Genomic DNA, 17,164 nt, shown 5'->3' on the forward strand with positions numbered 1-17,164 from the left:
GTTCAGTCATATTGAGTTGAGTATCCAGAGTTGAGTACCCAGAGTCGAATATCTTATCTTTGAGTTGAGTATCTAATCTTATGAGTTGAGTAAGTTTTAGTAGTTTTGAGTATCCTTGAGTATTCCTTGAGTTGAGTAAGTTTGAGAAGAGGTAAGTATGTTTCCTTTTTATCAAGTTTCAAGCTTATGTTTATGCTTTAGAATTCCTCTTACATTCTCGTACATTCCACATACTGAGCCATTTGACCTACATCTTTTCATGATGCAAACACAGGTATTCAGGATCATCAACAGGAGCTTCGTTGATACATCCGGGAGTTCGAGTTAGCTATGGTGAGCCTCCTTATTTCCGGAGGATTTCATTTACTTTTTAGTTTAGTCAGGATGTCGTGGGTCTTGTTCCGACTTTCATCTTTATCAGTTAGAGGCCTCATAGATAGTCAGTATAGTTGAGAAGTTTGTATTATTTCTTTTATTAAATGTTTTAAAGACTTAAGTTGTTTATTTTTATGGCGAGTTGAATAATTTATTTTATTTATAGTTTTATTTTGAGTTAAAGATTTCTATTTAAGTTTCATGAATATTTATTCAGTTTTTAAGCTTTGTATGCTTTGAGTTAGTCTTCCGCTTGAAGTCAGTCAGGATGAGGGTTCACTTGGGGACTAGCAATGGTTCTTGAGTGACGGCCACGTCCTGGGTGTAGGCTCGGGTCGTGACACATAACCTCCTTCTTTATATTCATGTTTAATGTCATGTTTATGACTATCTTTTGTATGCCTCTATGTTACACTATAAATAGAGGCATAAGGGTTCCTATTGGATACACTTGAAGACTTGAAATAATAAGAAAAAGCTCTCATATCTTGTCTCCCTATTTCTATTGCTTTCATCTTCTATATTTCTTGTCTTATTTTGCTTTAGTTTTACAACAATGACAAACTCAGAGACCCATTAATAAGTAATAATTAAAAAAAGCATGGCCAATCGTTTCTAAGTACTAACTTCTATATTTGACCTAGAATTATTTCCAAATAAAACTTACTAGAAATAATAACAAAAAAGGACATAGTCCAAATTGGAAATAAAAGGAAGATAAAAAAAAAACGTCACACAATGGCATATAGAGAAAAGGTCAACAGTGTTACAGTAATAAAGTCATCTCAAAAAAGCCATATTTCACCATAAACACCCCACCCTTTTGTTAATCCCAAAAGTCTTATTCTACAAAATCCCTCTAATTCAACCTTACTATTTGACACACAAAACACAAAATTAAAGTTTTCTCCATCTCTTTTCTCTCAAATTCTCTTCTTTTTACTAGTTATTCCATATTCGATCACATCGCTCTCTGGTTCAAAATCTCATTTATGTGATTATCATCCACCACTCAAAAAAGAAATGTCACTTCCAAAACATGGCCATAGATTTTTCAAGTTTAGAATCCCATCAATTATATTTGTTGTCAAAAGTACCCCACTTTTTTAAATTCCTATTGAAAAGTTGTTGTCTACTTTAATTTAGTTATATTCCCTTGATTTGTTGATTGCATCCTCACCTCTTATAGTGCTTTTTGTGTTATATTTATTCCAAATGCTTTGTGGGGATTACGAGTTTTCACGTGAAGTTGTAGCCATGTCTTGGATTATGCTAAGGATTGATTACTCAAGGCTCTTTTGGTTATTATTTGGTGTTTTCTCTTATGAAAATCATGAAGGAAAGCCTCGGATTGAATAGCATTAGCTTATCTATTATCTTTTACATCAAGAGAAACTATTATAGTTTTGTGTTTTTGTTCTAATAAAGTTTAGTGATAATCATATATATAAGTAGTTGGTTGCTAGATATATATATTCTTCAAAAGTAAAAGAAGAAGATTTTCTTTTGTTGGAGTACTTGTTTGCTTCCTTGTGTATGTATAAGGGGTTTTGGTTGAACAAGCATAAAGTTGGGATGAATGAAATGCTTGATTTTAATGGAACAAATTTGGAGTTGGAGTATGTGGAAATGGATTCATCTAAACGCTATGGACGTGTAAGTTTTTCATATCTTTTTTACTTCATATATATTGGTGTTTTGCACTTTATCATCAATTTGATAAATCAAATTTAAATCATTGATCTCTTTGAGAATTACTCTATAGACCAATGAATACTCCACTTCTCTTCTTTTTCATTTAATTTTCTCGAGTTTAAACTTTTTAAATGGATGTTTTTGCGTTTAGAAATTCATATCTCTTTTGTCATACTTTTTCTTGGAGCAAATTTTTACCACTACACAGAGTGTCTAATCGATTTTTATTAGAAATAAAAAAATTCTCAATAAGGATAAGTATAAGCTAAGGGACTAGATCTTATCATATCAATCCTAATGAGGTAACAAATCTGCACTAATTAACAAGCATGAAAAAAATAAAAGCTAAAGAAAACTAGATAAAATTCTCAATAGGGATAGATACAAGCAAAGGGGTTAGATCTAATCATTCCAATCCTAATGAGGTAACAAATCTGTACTTGTAAGAAAATAAAATCTAAAGAAAACTAGATGATTTGTGATCACACAGAATTTGTACTCTATAATATTCCAATGAGGACTGGTAATTAATTAGATAAAGATTTTAAAATATTGGGATAAGGGTCTGAAAAATACTCCAACTTTGGTTGGATTTGTTGTTGCGATACTAAACTTTCATAAGGACCTATTACCTCCATAGACTATTTAATATCGTATTTTTTACCCTCTGAACTATTTAATAGTGTATTTTAAAGGTATATATGTGCCCACGTGGATACATTACTATTTATAATTTTACATTATATTTTATGTCCACGTGGGCAAATATATATGTTTAAAATACGATATTAAATAGTCTAGGGAGTTAATAGGTCCTCATGAAAGTTTAGTATCGCAACAGCAACTTCGACCAAAATTGAGATATTTTTCAGACCCTTATCCCTAAAATATTAATTATTGGTGTTTTTTTTTCTGAATTTCTGTGGGCATTATTGCTTATGCTGGTAAAAATTAAATAGGTACCTATTGAAATAATTGAAATGTGCCTCAACCTAGTCCTACATCACTATTTAGAAATGGCATTTTGATTATCCTCAGAAATAGCATGCTATAGGGCGGCAAATGTTAGTTGAAAACATCCAAAATGGCCGACCTCATTATTATTAATTAATTAAGAAGCAAGTTGACTTCTAGAAAATATATATAATTATTTGTTAATTGTACACAAGGGCACCTCTAGAGTGGTTCTTCCCGTGATAAAATATTCCACCTTTTATTTTGTTTTGGTAGGTGACAAACCCAGCCTAACTTGTGTGGTATAGGGATTTTGGCCCATTGACTTTTGGATTTTATTTCCTTCCTTTTTATATTAAGTTATTATCACAATTAGGTTGTACACCTAAGGTATAGAGGGTTTTGCTTGACCCCTATTATATTATATTAAGCACAAAGGAAATAACATGAGGAGGACATGAAAACCTTGTCTCTAGTATAGTCTACAAAAAATAGATCCATAAAACAATCTACAGAAAGAAATTAGCCTGTACAAATTAACAAATCTTAGGCTAGCAAATTGACTTTTGGTGGATATACATTTGGTTCTAGAGAAATTAATTTTTAATTATACTATTGTAATATGACTAGTTAAATGGAGTGGCCACACGAACAATACAAATTCATATATGATTGATATTCATCATATATTGTACTTTTTTTATGTTTCATTCGAAGTGTTTTAGTTCGACGGCACATAGAGTGTAAGAAATAAATAAAAACTTTTAAATTTTGTAGTCCTAAATTAAATAGATGTATAGTTCTTTAAATCTTGTAGTTTTAAAATGTTGAAATTAGAAAAGTTACTAAATATAGGGGGGGGAAACACGTAAGACATCTGAATTGGGACGGAGAGAGAAGTGTTTAATTATGATTGATGTCTTTATTTTTGCAGTTCAAAGAGATCCTTGGGAAAGGAGCAACAAAGATAGTATACAGAGCATTTGATGAGTTACTAGGAATGGAAGTAGCATGGAACCAAGTGAAACTCAATGACATGTTTAGGTCACCTGAAGAATTACAAAGGCTCTACTCAGAAGTCCATCTCCTTAAAGAACTTGATCATGAATCCATCATGAAATTCCATGCATCTTGGATCAATGTTGAAGGCAGAACCTTCAACTTCATTACTGAAATGTTTACCTCTGGCACCCTTAGAGAGTAATATCTTTGTTCCACATCTTGAAAAAGTTTTAAGTTATATACACCGACAATTATATCATAACACCGCGTGTGTGTTTACTTGATGTAGGTATAGACACAAATACAGGCGAGTAAACATACACGCGATTAAGAATTGGGGATGTCAAATCCTTAAGGGTCTAGCTTATTTGCACTGTCATGATCCTCCAGTTATACATCGAGATCTCAAGTGCGACAACATCTTTGTGAATGGACATCTTGGCCAAGTCAAAATTGGTGATCTAGGATTAGCAACCATACTTTGTGGATCACACCATGCTCATAGTGTCATAGGTGATTGATTACCTGACTTTACTATTTTTCTATAGGCCAAAACTGTACTGATTCTGTTTGTTATTACTGCTTATATATATTAGGTACTCCTGAGTTTATGGCACCAGAACTATACGAAGAGGATTATGATGAACTCGTTGACGTATACTCTTTTGGCATGTGTGTGTTAGAAATGCTCACTTCTGAGTATCCATATAGTGAATGTTCAAATCCAGCTCAAATATACAAGAAAGTCACCTCAGTAAGATCATCAATGTGGTTTCCACATTTTGTTTTCATATCAAATATTTACACAATCAGATTACTTTAAAGTATATATAGTTGCAGATAACTCTATATATAATAGTTCACTACAACAAAATAGACAGATAGTGACAATAGATTTTCTTTTTAACAGTAATATTTATTGCCTCAAAAACGTTTAGCAGTAATTGAGTTGTTGTCATTGCATCCAGAGTCGCTAAAATGTTTTGTGACATTTATATAGAGTGCTGGTGATAAATACTCATATTATATCGTTGCAACAAAATCCTTTACTTGGTAAAGTAATCTTCGGTAACAAATTAAATTACACTGATAATGAAAAAATATTTTTTATCAACAGGGAAAGCTACCTAAAGCATTTTACAAGATAAATGATGCAGAAGCCCAAAGATTTGTTGGAAGATGCTTGAGTCCTGTTTCTGAAAGGCCATCTGCTTCTGAGCTATTGAGGGATCCATTCCTTGCTGTTGATGAACATGAAGATTTACCTCCGGTCATAAATTTGTCATGTGAAAAGCTTACGCCAAACGGAAAACAGAATGAAATTATACCTTCTCAGCCTGATGATACAGTACTAGATGGCACAAACATGACAATCACAGGAACAATGAATCCTGAAGATGATACCATATTTCTCAAAGTACAAATATTTCAAAAGAATGGTATTGCCTCAACTTTTATTCTTTACAAGTACATAGTTAAGACTTGTCTAGGAAAATGTTACTGATTGAACTTGTCTACGTTTAGGGCAAGCGAGGAACATATTCTTCCCTTTCGACATTTCTAGTGACACAGCAATGGAAGTGGCCGCGGAAATGGTGAAGGAGTTAGACATAACAGATTGGGATCCTCTTCAAATTGCTGATATGATTGACACTGAGATTTCTGATCTGATTCCAGAATGGAAGAAGTCACCCTCTCTTCAGAATTATGAACAACAACATAGCTTCAACTACGTAGAAGACGATGATAATGATGATGATGATGATGAAAATACTCCCCACCCTTTCTATTACAATTCCTCCCACTCTTCTTCCCAACTTTCTCTACCTGGTCTCCTTCCTTCATATAAGTCCACATTCCATCAAGGGAAATTAGACCATGATTGGCTTCAAGGTTTGTGTGCATTATTGTTAATTCCCTGTTTAAGTTTTACACATGATCAACTACTACAATGGAATGCTACTAAAAAATCACTATTTTCCCACTATTTCAGTGAGAATTTGTTTTCCACCATGCATTTTTTCAATTAGTTCGATGGAAAATCAATGGTATAATTATGTTCTTTAACACAAATTTCCCAGTGATTTGTGGTGGAAAAATCCTTCTTTTCTAGTAGTTAAATCATTATAATATTTTTCATGAAAATAATTTCTTAATAATTGTTTCGAGTGGTCTTTCAAAAGTGAAAACTATATATTTAAAATTAATATTTAGTACCAGTATTAGTAAATTAGAGAGTGCGTTAATGAGATTTTCAATACTCTCTGCTTGTTTTACTTTCCCTTTTTGTTTGTTTGAAAAAGAAAGTGTCTCTTTTCCTTTTTGTCAATTCCTTAATTCTAACTTTCTACATAACATGTTGCTACCTTGTACATTTCTTTAGCTCAAGACATCAAGATTCAAATGTCTTGTTTACTTTTTAAAATTTCAATTAAATTATTTCATGTCAAGTCAAAACCAGAAAAACTAATTAATTGAAATGGAGGGAGTGCTAAAGATTAAGAATAATGAGTAAATGAAGTTAAATACTGAAAAATGACTTGCATAGGTCAAAGAAAATGCATTATCTTAATTTTATTGCACGTTAGTCTTATTTATTCATACTGATTGCAGATGAGTTGAAATTGTATGATGATTCAAGTTCTCAATGCTCAATGACCTCCTACGAATCCTTCAACAACGTAAACTTTCATGAAGATGATGCTGATTGTATGGGTTCCAAGAAAGCAGAATCTCAGCAGACAAGCAAATGTAGTACAAGGTTTTGTCCTGAAACAAGCATGTTGTCCAAGAATCAGAACACAATGCAAATGAATAATCAACGCCCAAAATTGACTAAGGTACGGTCACTTGTTGATATACGTAGTCAATTGCTGCATCGTTCTCTTGTAGAAGAGATAAACAAGAGGCGATTGTTCAAGACCGTTGGTGCTGTTGAGAATATTGGCTATCATGAACCTGGGATCGGAAAAGGCCATGGCTTAGGTTGGTAACGCTCATTGCACTTTACAGGATGCTCCTACAAGGTTTGAAACCGTTAAGTCTAATAAAATGATCTCCATATTTCTTCTTTCTCCTTGTTTAAGCTTTTGTCAAGTCCCTTGGTACTTAAAACCCCGCTGAAATAAATTCTTATCCTGTGATTGTAAAATATTACTGAATCTCAAACTTTTTCGACTTAATGTTTATATATGTGAAAGACATGCATTTCCCTGTCATATCAAATATTGTTTGTATAGCTCATTAATTCTTTCGGCTTCACCATGGCTCCCTGTTGAATGTTGTTGCAGCTACTTATTTACTGAAACAATTAGTCGTTTAGTTGGAGGAGCCTAATACTTCCATTTACTAGAATATTATTGTTGTTTAGTTATACAAGTCTAATACTTTGATTACTCCCTCTCTCCACTTTTAATTATCGAATGTCAATTTTACTAATTTTCAAAGTTAAATTAGATTACATTAATTCGATATTTTAATTAAAATATTTGGGTATTCAAAAACTATACGAAAAGTACTATAAATTTCAATATTTAGCATGATGAAAAAATACATCGTAAAATGTTAGTCAAAGTTATTACCGTTTGACTCTAAAAAGAAAACTATGAAAATTAAAAGTGGACGAAGGTAGTAGTAAAATTATTAGTTGTAGGACGTCTACTACTTTGTTTATGTGGGCTATTAAAGCCATGTGATTAGTAAATTTATACAAAATTTCAATTATATTTTCAACATTCATGTTGCTTCATTCTTCTATTCGAAATACACCAATGTGTTGAACTATTGATGTCACCCAAATTATACCCTTTTACAGATTAAAGTGACCAATGCAAATACAGTGACCCTATTAGTTTGAGGTTGAATCCCACCAAGAGAGTTGTAGAATTTTTTTATAATTTGATGTTGCCATTCAACTGTTCAAGCAACAACTTGGATTTTTATTAATAATAAATGTGAACTAAGATTATAGTTCTTAGATATCCGAACTTAAATATGTACTTTACTATCAATTCATCCAGATGTGTTCATTGTTCAAACCTAAATAATCTAAAAGTCACCTAAAGTCTCTCGACCCAATTAAGAGAATATCAATGTAAGTCATTTTTCAACACTTGGGGTGTCAAATTAATTTGATCATTCAGAAAATTATGTCTCAAGTAAACCATCCTTCCTCGAGCTTAAGTTATTAGATAGTGGTTGGTAACACCAAATCCTTGTTAATGATCTTTTTTCCTAATATGTACATCTTGTTGTTCACCTTGTATTCCTAAGATACTTAGAATAAAATTTTGAAGAACTTGGTAAGAAACAACAAAATTTAAAGAGTATTTTCAAACTAGAAAATTAAAACTAGTAGAGAAAATAGAATCAGAAACAAATTAGAAACAATATAAATATATTTTTCTCAAAGAAAGAAAATTGAGCCTACTGAATGCACAGTGTCCCCTTAAGGAAATTGCTCCCCTCAAGTACCCGAGGTTAATGGAATATATCCTCTCAGGATAGAACGATCTTACTCACCGGTGTATCGGTACCTAAAACCACGGTGTTAGCGAACCACTCAACGGAAGTAAAGTACACTTAGAATACTAGATTTAGTAGTAGTAGAAGTCCAGAAAATTTAGTTCGACTAAAATGAGAGGAAATCCCTCAATTTATAGAAAAACAAAGGGTAGTGTGAAAAAGTTTTTATTGTGCCTTACCGGAAATGTCACAAACATTTGGAAAAGTCACAATCTTTTGGAAAGGTCACAACCTTTCATAAAAGTCACAACTTTTATTAAAAGTCACAACTCTTCATAAAAGTCACAACTCTTCATAAAAGTCACAACTCTTCATAAAAGTCACAACTCTTCATAAAAGTCACAACTCTTCATAAAAGTCACAACTCTTCATTTTTCCATTCACACCTTTAAAAACCCAACACATCTATGATCAAGCAAGTCAGAATGCATACGAATTCTTTCGAATGTTGTCAACCATTCAAAGAAAACGTTAAGTATGAAAGGAACTTTGATTAATGCAACTCTTGAAAGAAAACGTTAGACAAGCTACTATTCTTGAAAGAAAACGTTAGACAAGCTTCAAAGAAAACGTTAAGTATGAATAACAATGACCTTTGATTAATGCAACTCTTGAAAGAAAATCTCTGTTCTTTTTTTTTTGGTAAAGCAACTTTCATTCCTTTCGGACCAAAAAATTGGAAATACAAAATCAAATAAATGGTGACCACCTATTTCTCATTATATACTAACCTGCAAGCTAAGACTAGTTAGACAAGCTACTATTCTTACTATACAATAAAGAAATAAGATGTTATTACAACTTAAACATAATATATATTTATACTACATTTTAAAGAGAATATAAGTTGGATCCTACGTATCGTGGCACTCTAATGAATTTTTACAGAGAAAGCCTCCATTTGACTAGTTCTCTACCTTTAAATATGAATATAATAAGCTATTTCTCGACATATATTATTAGCTTGAAATATTTTTCCCTCCAAATAACTGCCACCAGCACGCCAAAACCACATAATTACGCTATAGCTGCATTGTCTCGATCGCTTTCTCTTAGCCATCATATTATCCCAGAAAAATTCTGCATTCCAGTCACCAATCTATCTGTGTATTCCAAGACAAGTGAGAAATATACCCCACAAACTCCTTGTAACAGGACAACCAAAAAAACAGGTGCTCAAGAGGAGCATGACAGAAAACACATTACAAAGGGACTTGGTTATCAAATTTTTGTAACCTCTCCATTGTTGCTAATCTTTCCATGCTGCTAACCATAAAAATAACTTGTGCCTAAGATAAATAGTTGGGTGCATAAGAATGTTCTTACAAGGCATCTTTTGAAATTTTGGTATCAAACAAAGGTACATTTTCCTGATTGAGATTCTCCCATTTGACACCATCAAATTTAATCTAATTTCCAAATCACCCTGGAGATGCTGAACTTCCATAACATACTTTCTGGCAATTAATGTTTTTTTCTAATGACCCAAGTTGCAAACTTGAGAGTAGGGCAAAAATTAACACTAACACCCTTCATATAGTAAATATGAAACCATTTAATGCAGACACATTATTTTTCTTCTGTAATTGCCCATAACTGCTTCAAGATAGCTGCAAGGTTCCCAAAAGTCATGTTGGTAATATTTTGCCCATCTACTGTCTCAGGTCTGCATAATTTCTCCCAGGATACCAATCTTTCTTAGATTGAGCTGTATTACCTATCCAAACGAATGTTCTACAAACAATTTCAACTAGTTTTAGGATCCTTTTAGGAAGCACAAAAATTTGTGCCTAGAAAGTTTGAATACCAAAAATAGCTGACTTAGAGTCCGTTTGGATTGGCTTAAAAGTTGGTCAAACCTACTTTTAAGTCAGTTTTTTACTTTTGCAAGTGTTTGACAAATATAAAAAAAAACTTAAAATAAGTCAAAAATGACTTAAAATAAGTCAGAAAGCAAAAGTAGGTCTCCCCCTACTTTTTATTTTTTGACTTAAAAGTCATTTTTAGTTTGATTTTTTATTTTTGATTTAAAAGCTACTTTTTTTAAGTCAATCCAAATAGGCTCTTAATCAATTGTGTCCTTCCTGCATATAATAATAGCTTTGTTAATCAGCATATGAGTTTTTCGTAACTATTTCATGTAATTACCAGAATTTAAAATTATATAAATAAAACAAATTTAAAAAAAATTAAAAGAGGAAATTAAAAGTAATCAACTTGTAACTATATCATGTAATTACCAGTAATTCATAGCCCCTCCCTGAGAATTGGAGAGTGTAACTACCCTCTGTCAATTACATCTAATTATTTGCTGACCAAGTAACTACATGTAATGACCCAGAAGGTCTTTTTCTGAAATTTTTGAAAAATTATTGTTTTACCTCTTTAGATAGTTGCCTCGAGCATGTTTGCTCCATTTACGAGGTTGGTTCTTCTAAAATCCGATCAAAAAGTTGTGGTTTTGGAAGTTTTAACATTTTGGAGACTTTAAGTTGTTAAGAATGACTTTTTTTCAACAACCAAAGTTGCGAGTCTGGAAATGAAATTATGTTAGTTTCATCAGCTCCAGAATGCGGAATTTGGTCTAGGAGTGTTATCGTTTTCAGTTTCAAAGTCTTTATGTGGATTTGAGCTCTTGAGTGTGAAGTTTAAGTGTATTTAGATCGAGAGTTGTCATTGGTCAATGTTCAGATTTTGAATGCTAGAATTGAATTTTCAATGATTTCATTGGATTCAGATGGTGATTTTAGATTAAGGTAAGATTCGGGGTGAATTTTCAGAGGTTCTAAGGGCAATTTGGTCTGTTTGAGTGAAAAATAGTTTGTAGCGACTTTAACAGGCATTGTGTCAAGGAAACCTCTAATCCATATTTTCATTGTTCCAATGAGTTCTGAATGTTAAATTTAGTTGAATTTAGCATATCTGGTTTGTGTGCACGAGATTTCGAATAAATCTCGAAGGTCTTTTCAGTGAATATTGTGTTTTGGTGTTGTTGTGTTCTGGTGTTGGTTTCCTCCTCCATGTTCGCGGAACCTTGTCCGTATTTGCAAATGGTATGGGAGTTTAGCCTTTGTGTTCCCATGGCCCCGGCTGTGATTGCGGAAGGATGGAATGTTTAGCCTTCGCGTTTCCATAACCTTGCCCCGTTCACGAAGGGTCAAGCCTCTGGCCTCCGGCCACGATCACAAAGGGAAGTCCGCGTTCGCGAAGGGTCAGACCTATGGTGTTACACCTTAGAAATTTGTATGTTGAGTTTCAAAGGAATGTTGCTGATAAATTGTTGGTTCTAGCCATATAAGGTCATACAATCCTTCGATGGTGGTCGTGGAATAGGTCTTGAAAAAATTGAAAACGTCAAGTCCTATATGAAGGTCTACGGATCAACAGGACGGTCTGGTGCCGTAGGAAGTGCCCATAGATGGAGATCCAGACTTACACTCTGCTTGGATCATTGTTATCCATTGTTTCATAATGTACTATATTGTATTGTACTCTATTGTATGGTAGATACAATGTTTGACTAGAATGTATTGTTTGTTGTTGTTTAATAACATTTTTATTATTTGGTTTGATTGTATCGTATTGTGTTGTAATTTATAAATTTATTTAAAAATCCTTAATTATTCTAGGGTAGGAGGTTTGATCAAAATTAAATAATATAGGGTAAAGGGTAAAATAATATTATAAAAGATTATGTAAGGATATAATTGGAAAAAGAAATTAAGTAGCAATGGGAACACACCAAATCGATTGTTCCATAAAATGGGTTTTCATTGTTACGTAACAACAAAATTTAACAATACAATACAATACATTTTAAATAACAATCAAAACAAACATTGTAGGTATGATAACGATACAATACAATGAGTAATAATGATCCAAACAGAGTGCTAGTGATTTTTGGTGCCTCAAATCTAATGTTGGGACTACAGACCGTATAAGGTCCTATACGGTCCATAGCCCATGGGTCGTAAAATGATGATGGGACTTAAAAGAAATTTTGGACCAAGGATTCTACGGAAAGGACCTATGTGTCGTAGGTTAGCTGACGGGTCATAGATCATGGATCATGGAAATTATTAGTATTCAGTAAAATTTAAATATTAAAGTATCACTATCTCCCCTTAAGTTTTTGAAAATAAATTTAAAATGCTTCTCACCCCACTCCATCACTCGCTCCCCATGCAACCCTCCCACAATAAAAATAAATTTAAAATATTTTACTATTCATGCAAGATTCCATCCTCAGATTTAAATATATTTAGTCCGTCCAAATACATGTATCTTAAATATATCGGGTCAAAATTAATGTAATTGGTCTAGAGAAATTGTATCATCTTAATTTTATTTATTAATGTATATTGGGGCGTTTAATTTTTTTAAAAAAAATGTAATTGGTCTAGATAAATTGTATCAAAGTGGATTCACATGTATCTAACTCTCTTACTCACCTCTCTCCTAAATCACTCATTTTTCTCCCTCTATCGCTTGCAATTCTCTCCCTATACATGTATCTATATTTCAAAATGTATCTAGGATGAATGTGATATCTCAGATACATGTATCTAATGTGATTCACATCTACCTAGAATACGCAAACTCTCTCTCTTTCTCTCTCGCACCTCCCTCCCATCTCACTTGCCTCCCTCCTATCTTGTTCTCCTCTCACCCTCTCCCTCTCTCGCCTCTCTTCCTATATCTTTGTATTATTATTATTTTCGGGTTTAAATGTGGACCAAGTCCACAATATTATTATAAACATAAAATATGTACTCCCTCCGTTTCACAAAGAATGACCTCCTTTCCTTTTTAGTTCAGTTTAAAAAAGAAATGACCTCTTTCATTTTTTGGTTAACATTTTACTTTTTACTTTTCCTATGTGGCATATTTAAGACCACAAGATTAAGGACAATTTTGTACATTTGACATAACTTTAATTTAGGACCACAAGATTCAAAAGTCTTCTTTATTTACTTAAACTCCGTGCCAAGTCAAACCAGGTCATTCTTTGTGAAACGGAGTAAGGACCAAATAGGGTCCAAGAGTTGCCCGATTGACCAAAACAAAATAGAGAAAATAAACAAAAACAAAAAGAAAGTCAGTACCAAATAGGAAACAAAGAAATATATTTTTGTATTTCATAGTGTATCTGGTGGTAAAAATAAATGTATTAGGTGTATCTAAATTTGAAATCTAGTATTAAATTATTAGTTAGTGAGATAATATGTAATTATTTAAAAACTATAGGTAGAATTACTTAATATGATAGAAATGTTTGCGTAATTAAGTAGTTTTTCCTTAAATAAATAGGGAACATATATTTTTTGAGTAATTTTCCCCAAAAAACAGTTGATACTAAAGGCCTCTAATAATTTTGGTGTCGGGAAACTTACATAGAGGTGATATATCAAGAAAATATTTACCATCTATAGTAATAACATTTTCTTTTCATTGGACACTTATAATAATATATTTATAATACAGTTTTAATACATATCACATAGAACAATTTATAAAACACATATAATACAAGTTTTATTCATGAATAATACATTTATCACACTGTGCTAATTTCTTACCAAACAAACATAATATATTTTTTAACATTTATAATATATTTATATTGCATGCATAATTGACTTTTAACATACGATAAATTTACATTAATACTACTATAAATGACTAAATAAGAAATATTACTAAAATCAATAATTATTTATTAAAAGATAACTACTATGCGAAATTTTCTCTATTAGTAATTGCTAATAAGATTTGAAGGCATTTTTGTTTCTTGCTAACTTTATGAAAAAGGAAGACGTGCTTGCTACTACAATTCTTCTTTGAATTAGCACCCCACCACTAAGGTCCCATGCACTTTCTCCACCAAACTAAATTTTCTCAACTCTTCACTTTCATTTTCTCATTTAATCAAACATTTGATCATCAATCAAAATTTGATGAGTTTGAGAAACCGTTTGCCCTTCTCCTATGCAGCACCACCACCATCTCCAATCCCCACGGGGAAAGGATCGCGTTCGGCTGTCAATTCAATGTTTGGAGAGTACATTGATCAATCCATAAGCATTCCTCATTTGACTCTCCCGCAAACTACACATCATCGTTGGGTGCCTGATGAAATCAATTATCAATCGATTTTGCGAAGGGAAAATGACGCGATGAGTAGGTTATTGAGTTCCGCTGCTGAATTCGGAGTGGTTCGGATTATTGGTCATGGGATATCCGGTGAGGACATAAGAACATTGTTGATTAAGAATGAATTATTGTTTCGATTAAGTGACAAGTATGCTAATTATGATAAGTTCCTTTGGGATTGGTCTGATAATGTAATGGTGCAAAAGGCCAAAGTTGCTTTAGGGGATGCAAATTTTCTCATTTTCAGGTATGCTCTTTAACATAAATTTGTGATATTTTATAACGTGCATCGTTGATCGGAAGGTAAATATCCCTTTATAAAACAACTGTTTTGGCTTTGTTGTTATAAAATTCACCATATAAGTTATAATTTGCTAGTTACCATGTTTGTAAATTATGTTTTAGTTGAAATGATATAATAATATGAATGTATTACTTTTTTTTAATGCACTCTACCTATGAATCCTAAATATAAGGAGAAAAATATTCCCTCCGATCCGTCTGCATCTGACTGCCATGTAATCTAATTTATAATTATTAAAATACTTGTTCTTTATCGACTTTTCAAATCATTCACTGCAGAAAACATCACATGTCATAGTTATTCTGAAGGGTAAATGTCCAAAAAGTTTTATAATTCTATATCTTAAAATTTAGGGTAAATTACAGAAATCACATACTTTTAAGGTAAAATTATAATTTATTCCTTAAAAGTTTATAATTACAGAAATCCCCAAACGGATACAATAATATAAGCGTTGATGCATTAATCTGATGCGCGAGATACATTAATCATTAAGTAAGATAACATTACATTTTTATACATGATACACTAATCTGATGTACATTTTATACATGATACACCAATACTGATGCGCGAGATACAATAATATAAGCGCTGATACATTAATCTGATGCGCGAGATACACTAATCTAATGCGCAAAAATGAGGGATTTTGAAAATTTATAAAATTTATAGGGGATAATGGTAATAAGTAAACTAAAATGTGGGATTTCTGTAATTTTTCCTAAAAGGTATCTGCATCCTTATGTTGTTATTATTATTATTATAGTGAAAGGAAAACATATTAAAACTATTTGAAAGGTGTTATGAAATGTATTTATTTATGTGGATGTCAATTAAATGTTTGCACTACATTCCAGCTCCTCATAATCTCAAATTCTTAATGCAATATCTCCTATCTTTACCAGTGGCGGACCTATATATGTTACGGCCTTTTGTGATAAATATTATTATTTATGTACTAAATTTAGTAATTTATTGAAATATATTATTAGAGCACCCATTTTATGTAGCAATTTTAGAGCTAAAAATAGTTAAGCACTCATGATACAAAAATATTATTTTTTTAAAAAAAATTCTTGAAAAAATAAGAGAATTTCTTATTTATTATTTGTATTTGATAAAGTAAGCCAAATTTTTTTATCCAAATATATGTAATTTAGCAAAAATACTATGGGTGAAATGTACTATAGGAGTGAGATGGTGTGGGAAGTGGGGGTTGACATGGGTGGGATAGTCAATTGGAGGGGGGGGGGGGGGGGGGGGGGGTTGGATGGACAGAAAAAAGACAATAAACTTGAAATGTCACTTAAGAAACTTGTTTTCTATACCTTCGTTAAGGAAGGCATACTCCTCATATATTAGGAATTATTTTTCTTTTTAGAGAATGTTTTTAAAAAATTGACAAATCAAAGAGAAAAAATGGAAAAATATTTTCATCACATCCATTGTTGAGAATACTATTAATAAAAGTGTGTTCTCTCTTATCGCTTAAGCTTTTAGATGAGATTGTCACACACTCAACACGTTATCAGAGCAGACAGAGGTTCTGAGATCAAATTTCACTGTCACCCATATCAAAAAGAATTCTACGTGCTTGGCCCATAAAAAAGAATCAGGTCTGCACGTGAGGAAGCGTGTTGAGAATACTATTAATAAAAGTACGCACTCTCTAATAACTTAAACTTTTAGATGAGATGGTCATGTACTTCAACACTAATCACCGAGATAAACAAAAGTTATCCCATGAATTGGGATGTCCATATATACTTCAACACCAATCACCCGAGATAGACAAGTTTATCCCATGAATTGGGATGTTCATTTGATTAGTTATTGTTGGGTTCTGAAGGGGTGATTAGGGCGTCATGCGGAGTTCTTTGATCCATGTGCTCTGATACCACTTGTTGGGTTCTGAAGGGGTGATTAGGGCGTCATGCGGAAGCTTACCATTTGCAAATCATATAGTTGATAAATTAGATAACAAAACCTTATACTAAAAATCAAAATATTATTATATCAAAATTAATATAAAGAAAAAACATTGAAACTTTAGAGAGAATAAATCTCCCCATAAACAAGACTCTTAAACGACTACATTGTGGATGTTATTGTTCTTGTGTTAGAAGAAACAAACCTATATTTATAGAGTCC

At 32.3% G+C, this 17,164-nt stretch overlaps 2 protein-coding genes across 2 annotated transcripts in view; both read left to right on the forward strand.

The window, feature by feature from the left end:
* The first annotated feature begins 1,190 nt into the window (after positions 1 to 1,190).
* On the forward strand, positions 1,191 to 7,244 carry LOC102590406 (probable serine/threonine-protein kinase WNK5). The gene is made up of 7 exons (XM_006346621.2): positions 1,191 to 2,031; positions 3,959 to 4,224; positions 4,316 to 4,539; positions 4,623 to 4,780; positions 5,144 to 5,465; positions 5,551 to 5,919; positions 6,640 to 7,244. Exons 1-7 carry the CDS (start codon positions 1,912 to 1,914, stop codon positions 7,017 to 7,019), a joined length of 1,839 nt encoding a protein of 612 aa, XP_006346683.1. The 5' UTR covers positions 1,191 to 1,911; the 3' UTR covers positions 7,020 to 7,244.
* Positions 7,245 to 14,468: 7,224 nt separating this feature from the next.
* Positions 14,469 to 17,164, forward strand: part of LOC107060435 (uncharacterized) — a 4,532-nt gene continuing 1,836 nt past the window's right edge. Inside the window, exon 1 of the mRNA XM_015308397.1 lies at positions 14,469 to 14,953. Coding sequence (XP_015163883.1) covers positions 14,511 to 14,953 — 443 coding nt within the window. The 5' untranslated portion in view covers positions 14,469 to 14,510. The remainder of the gene's footprint in view (positions 14,954 to 17,164) is intronic.

Source organism: Solanum tuberosum, unplaced genomic scaffold (genome assembly GCF_000226075.1).
Source record: "Solanum tuberosum cultivar DM 1-3 516 R44 unplaced genomic scaffold, SolTub_3.0 scf00080, whole genome shotgun sequence".
Classification (NCBI taxonomy): Eukaryota; Viridiplantae; Streptophyta; class Magnoliopsida; order Solanales; family Solanaceae; genus Solanum; species Solanum tuberosum.

What these genes read in the sequence shown, in the direction of transcription:
- LOC102590406 (XM_006346621.2), top strand. Translation starts at nt 1,912, where the DNA reads ATGTATAAGGGGTTTTGGTTGAACAAGCATAAAGTTGGGATGAATGAA. An exon ending in CATCTAAACGCTATGGACGT is followed by an intron (nt 2,032 to 3,958) that starts GTAAGTTTTTCA and finishes TTATTTTTGCAG; the next exon opens with TTCAAAGAGATCCTTGGGAA. An exon ending in AGACCATGATTGGCTTCAAG is followed by an intron (nt 5,920 to 6,639) that starts GTTTGTGTGCAT and finishes TACTGATTGCAG; the next exon opens with ATGAGTTGAAATTGTATGAT.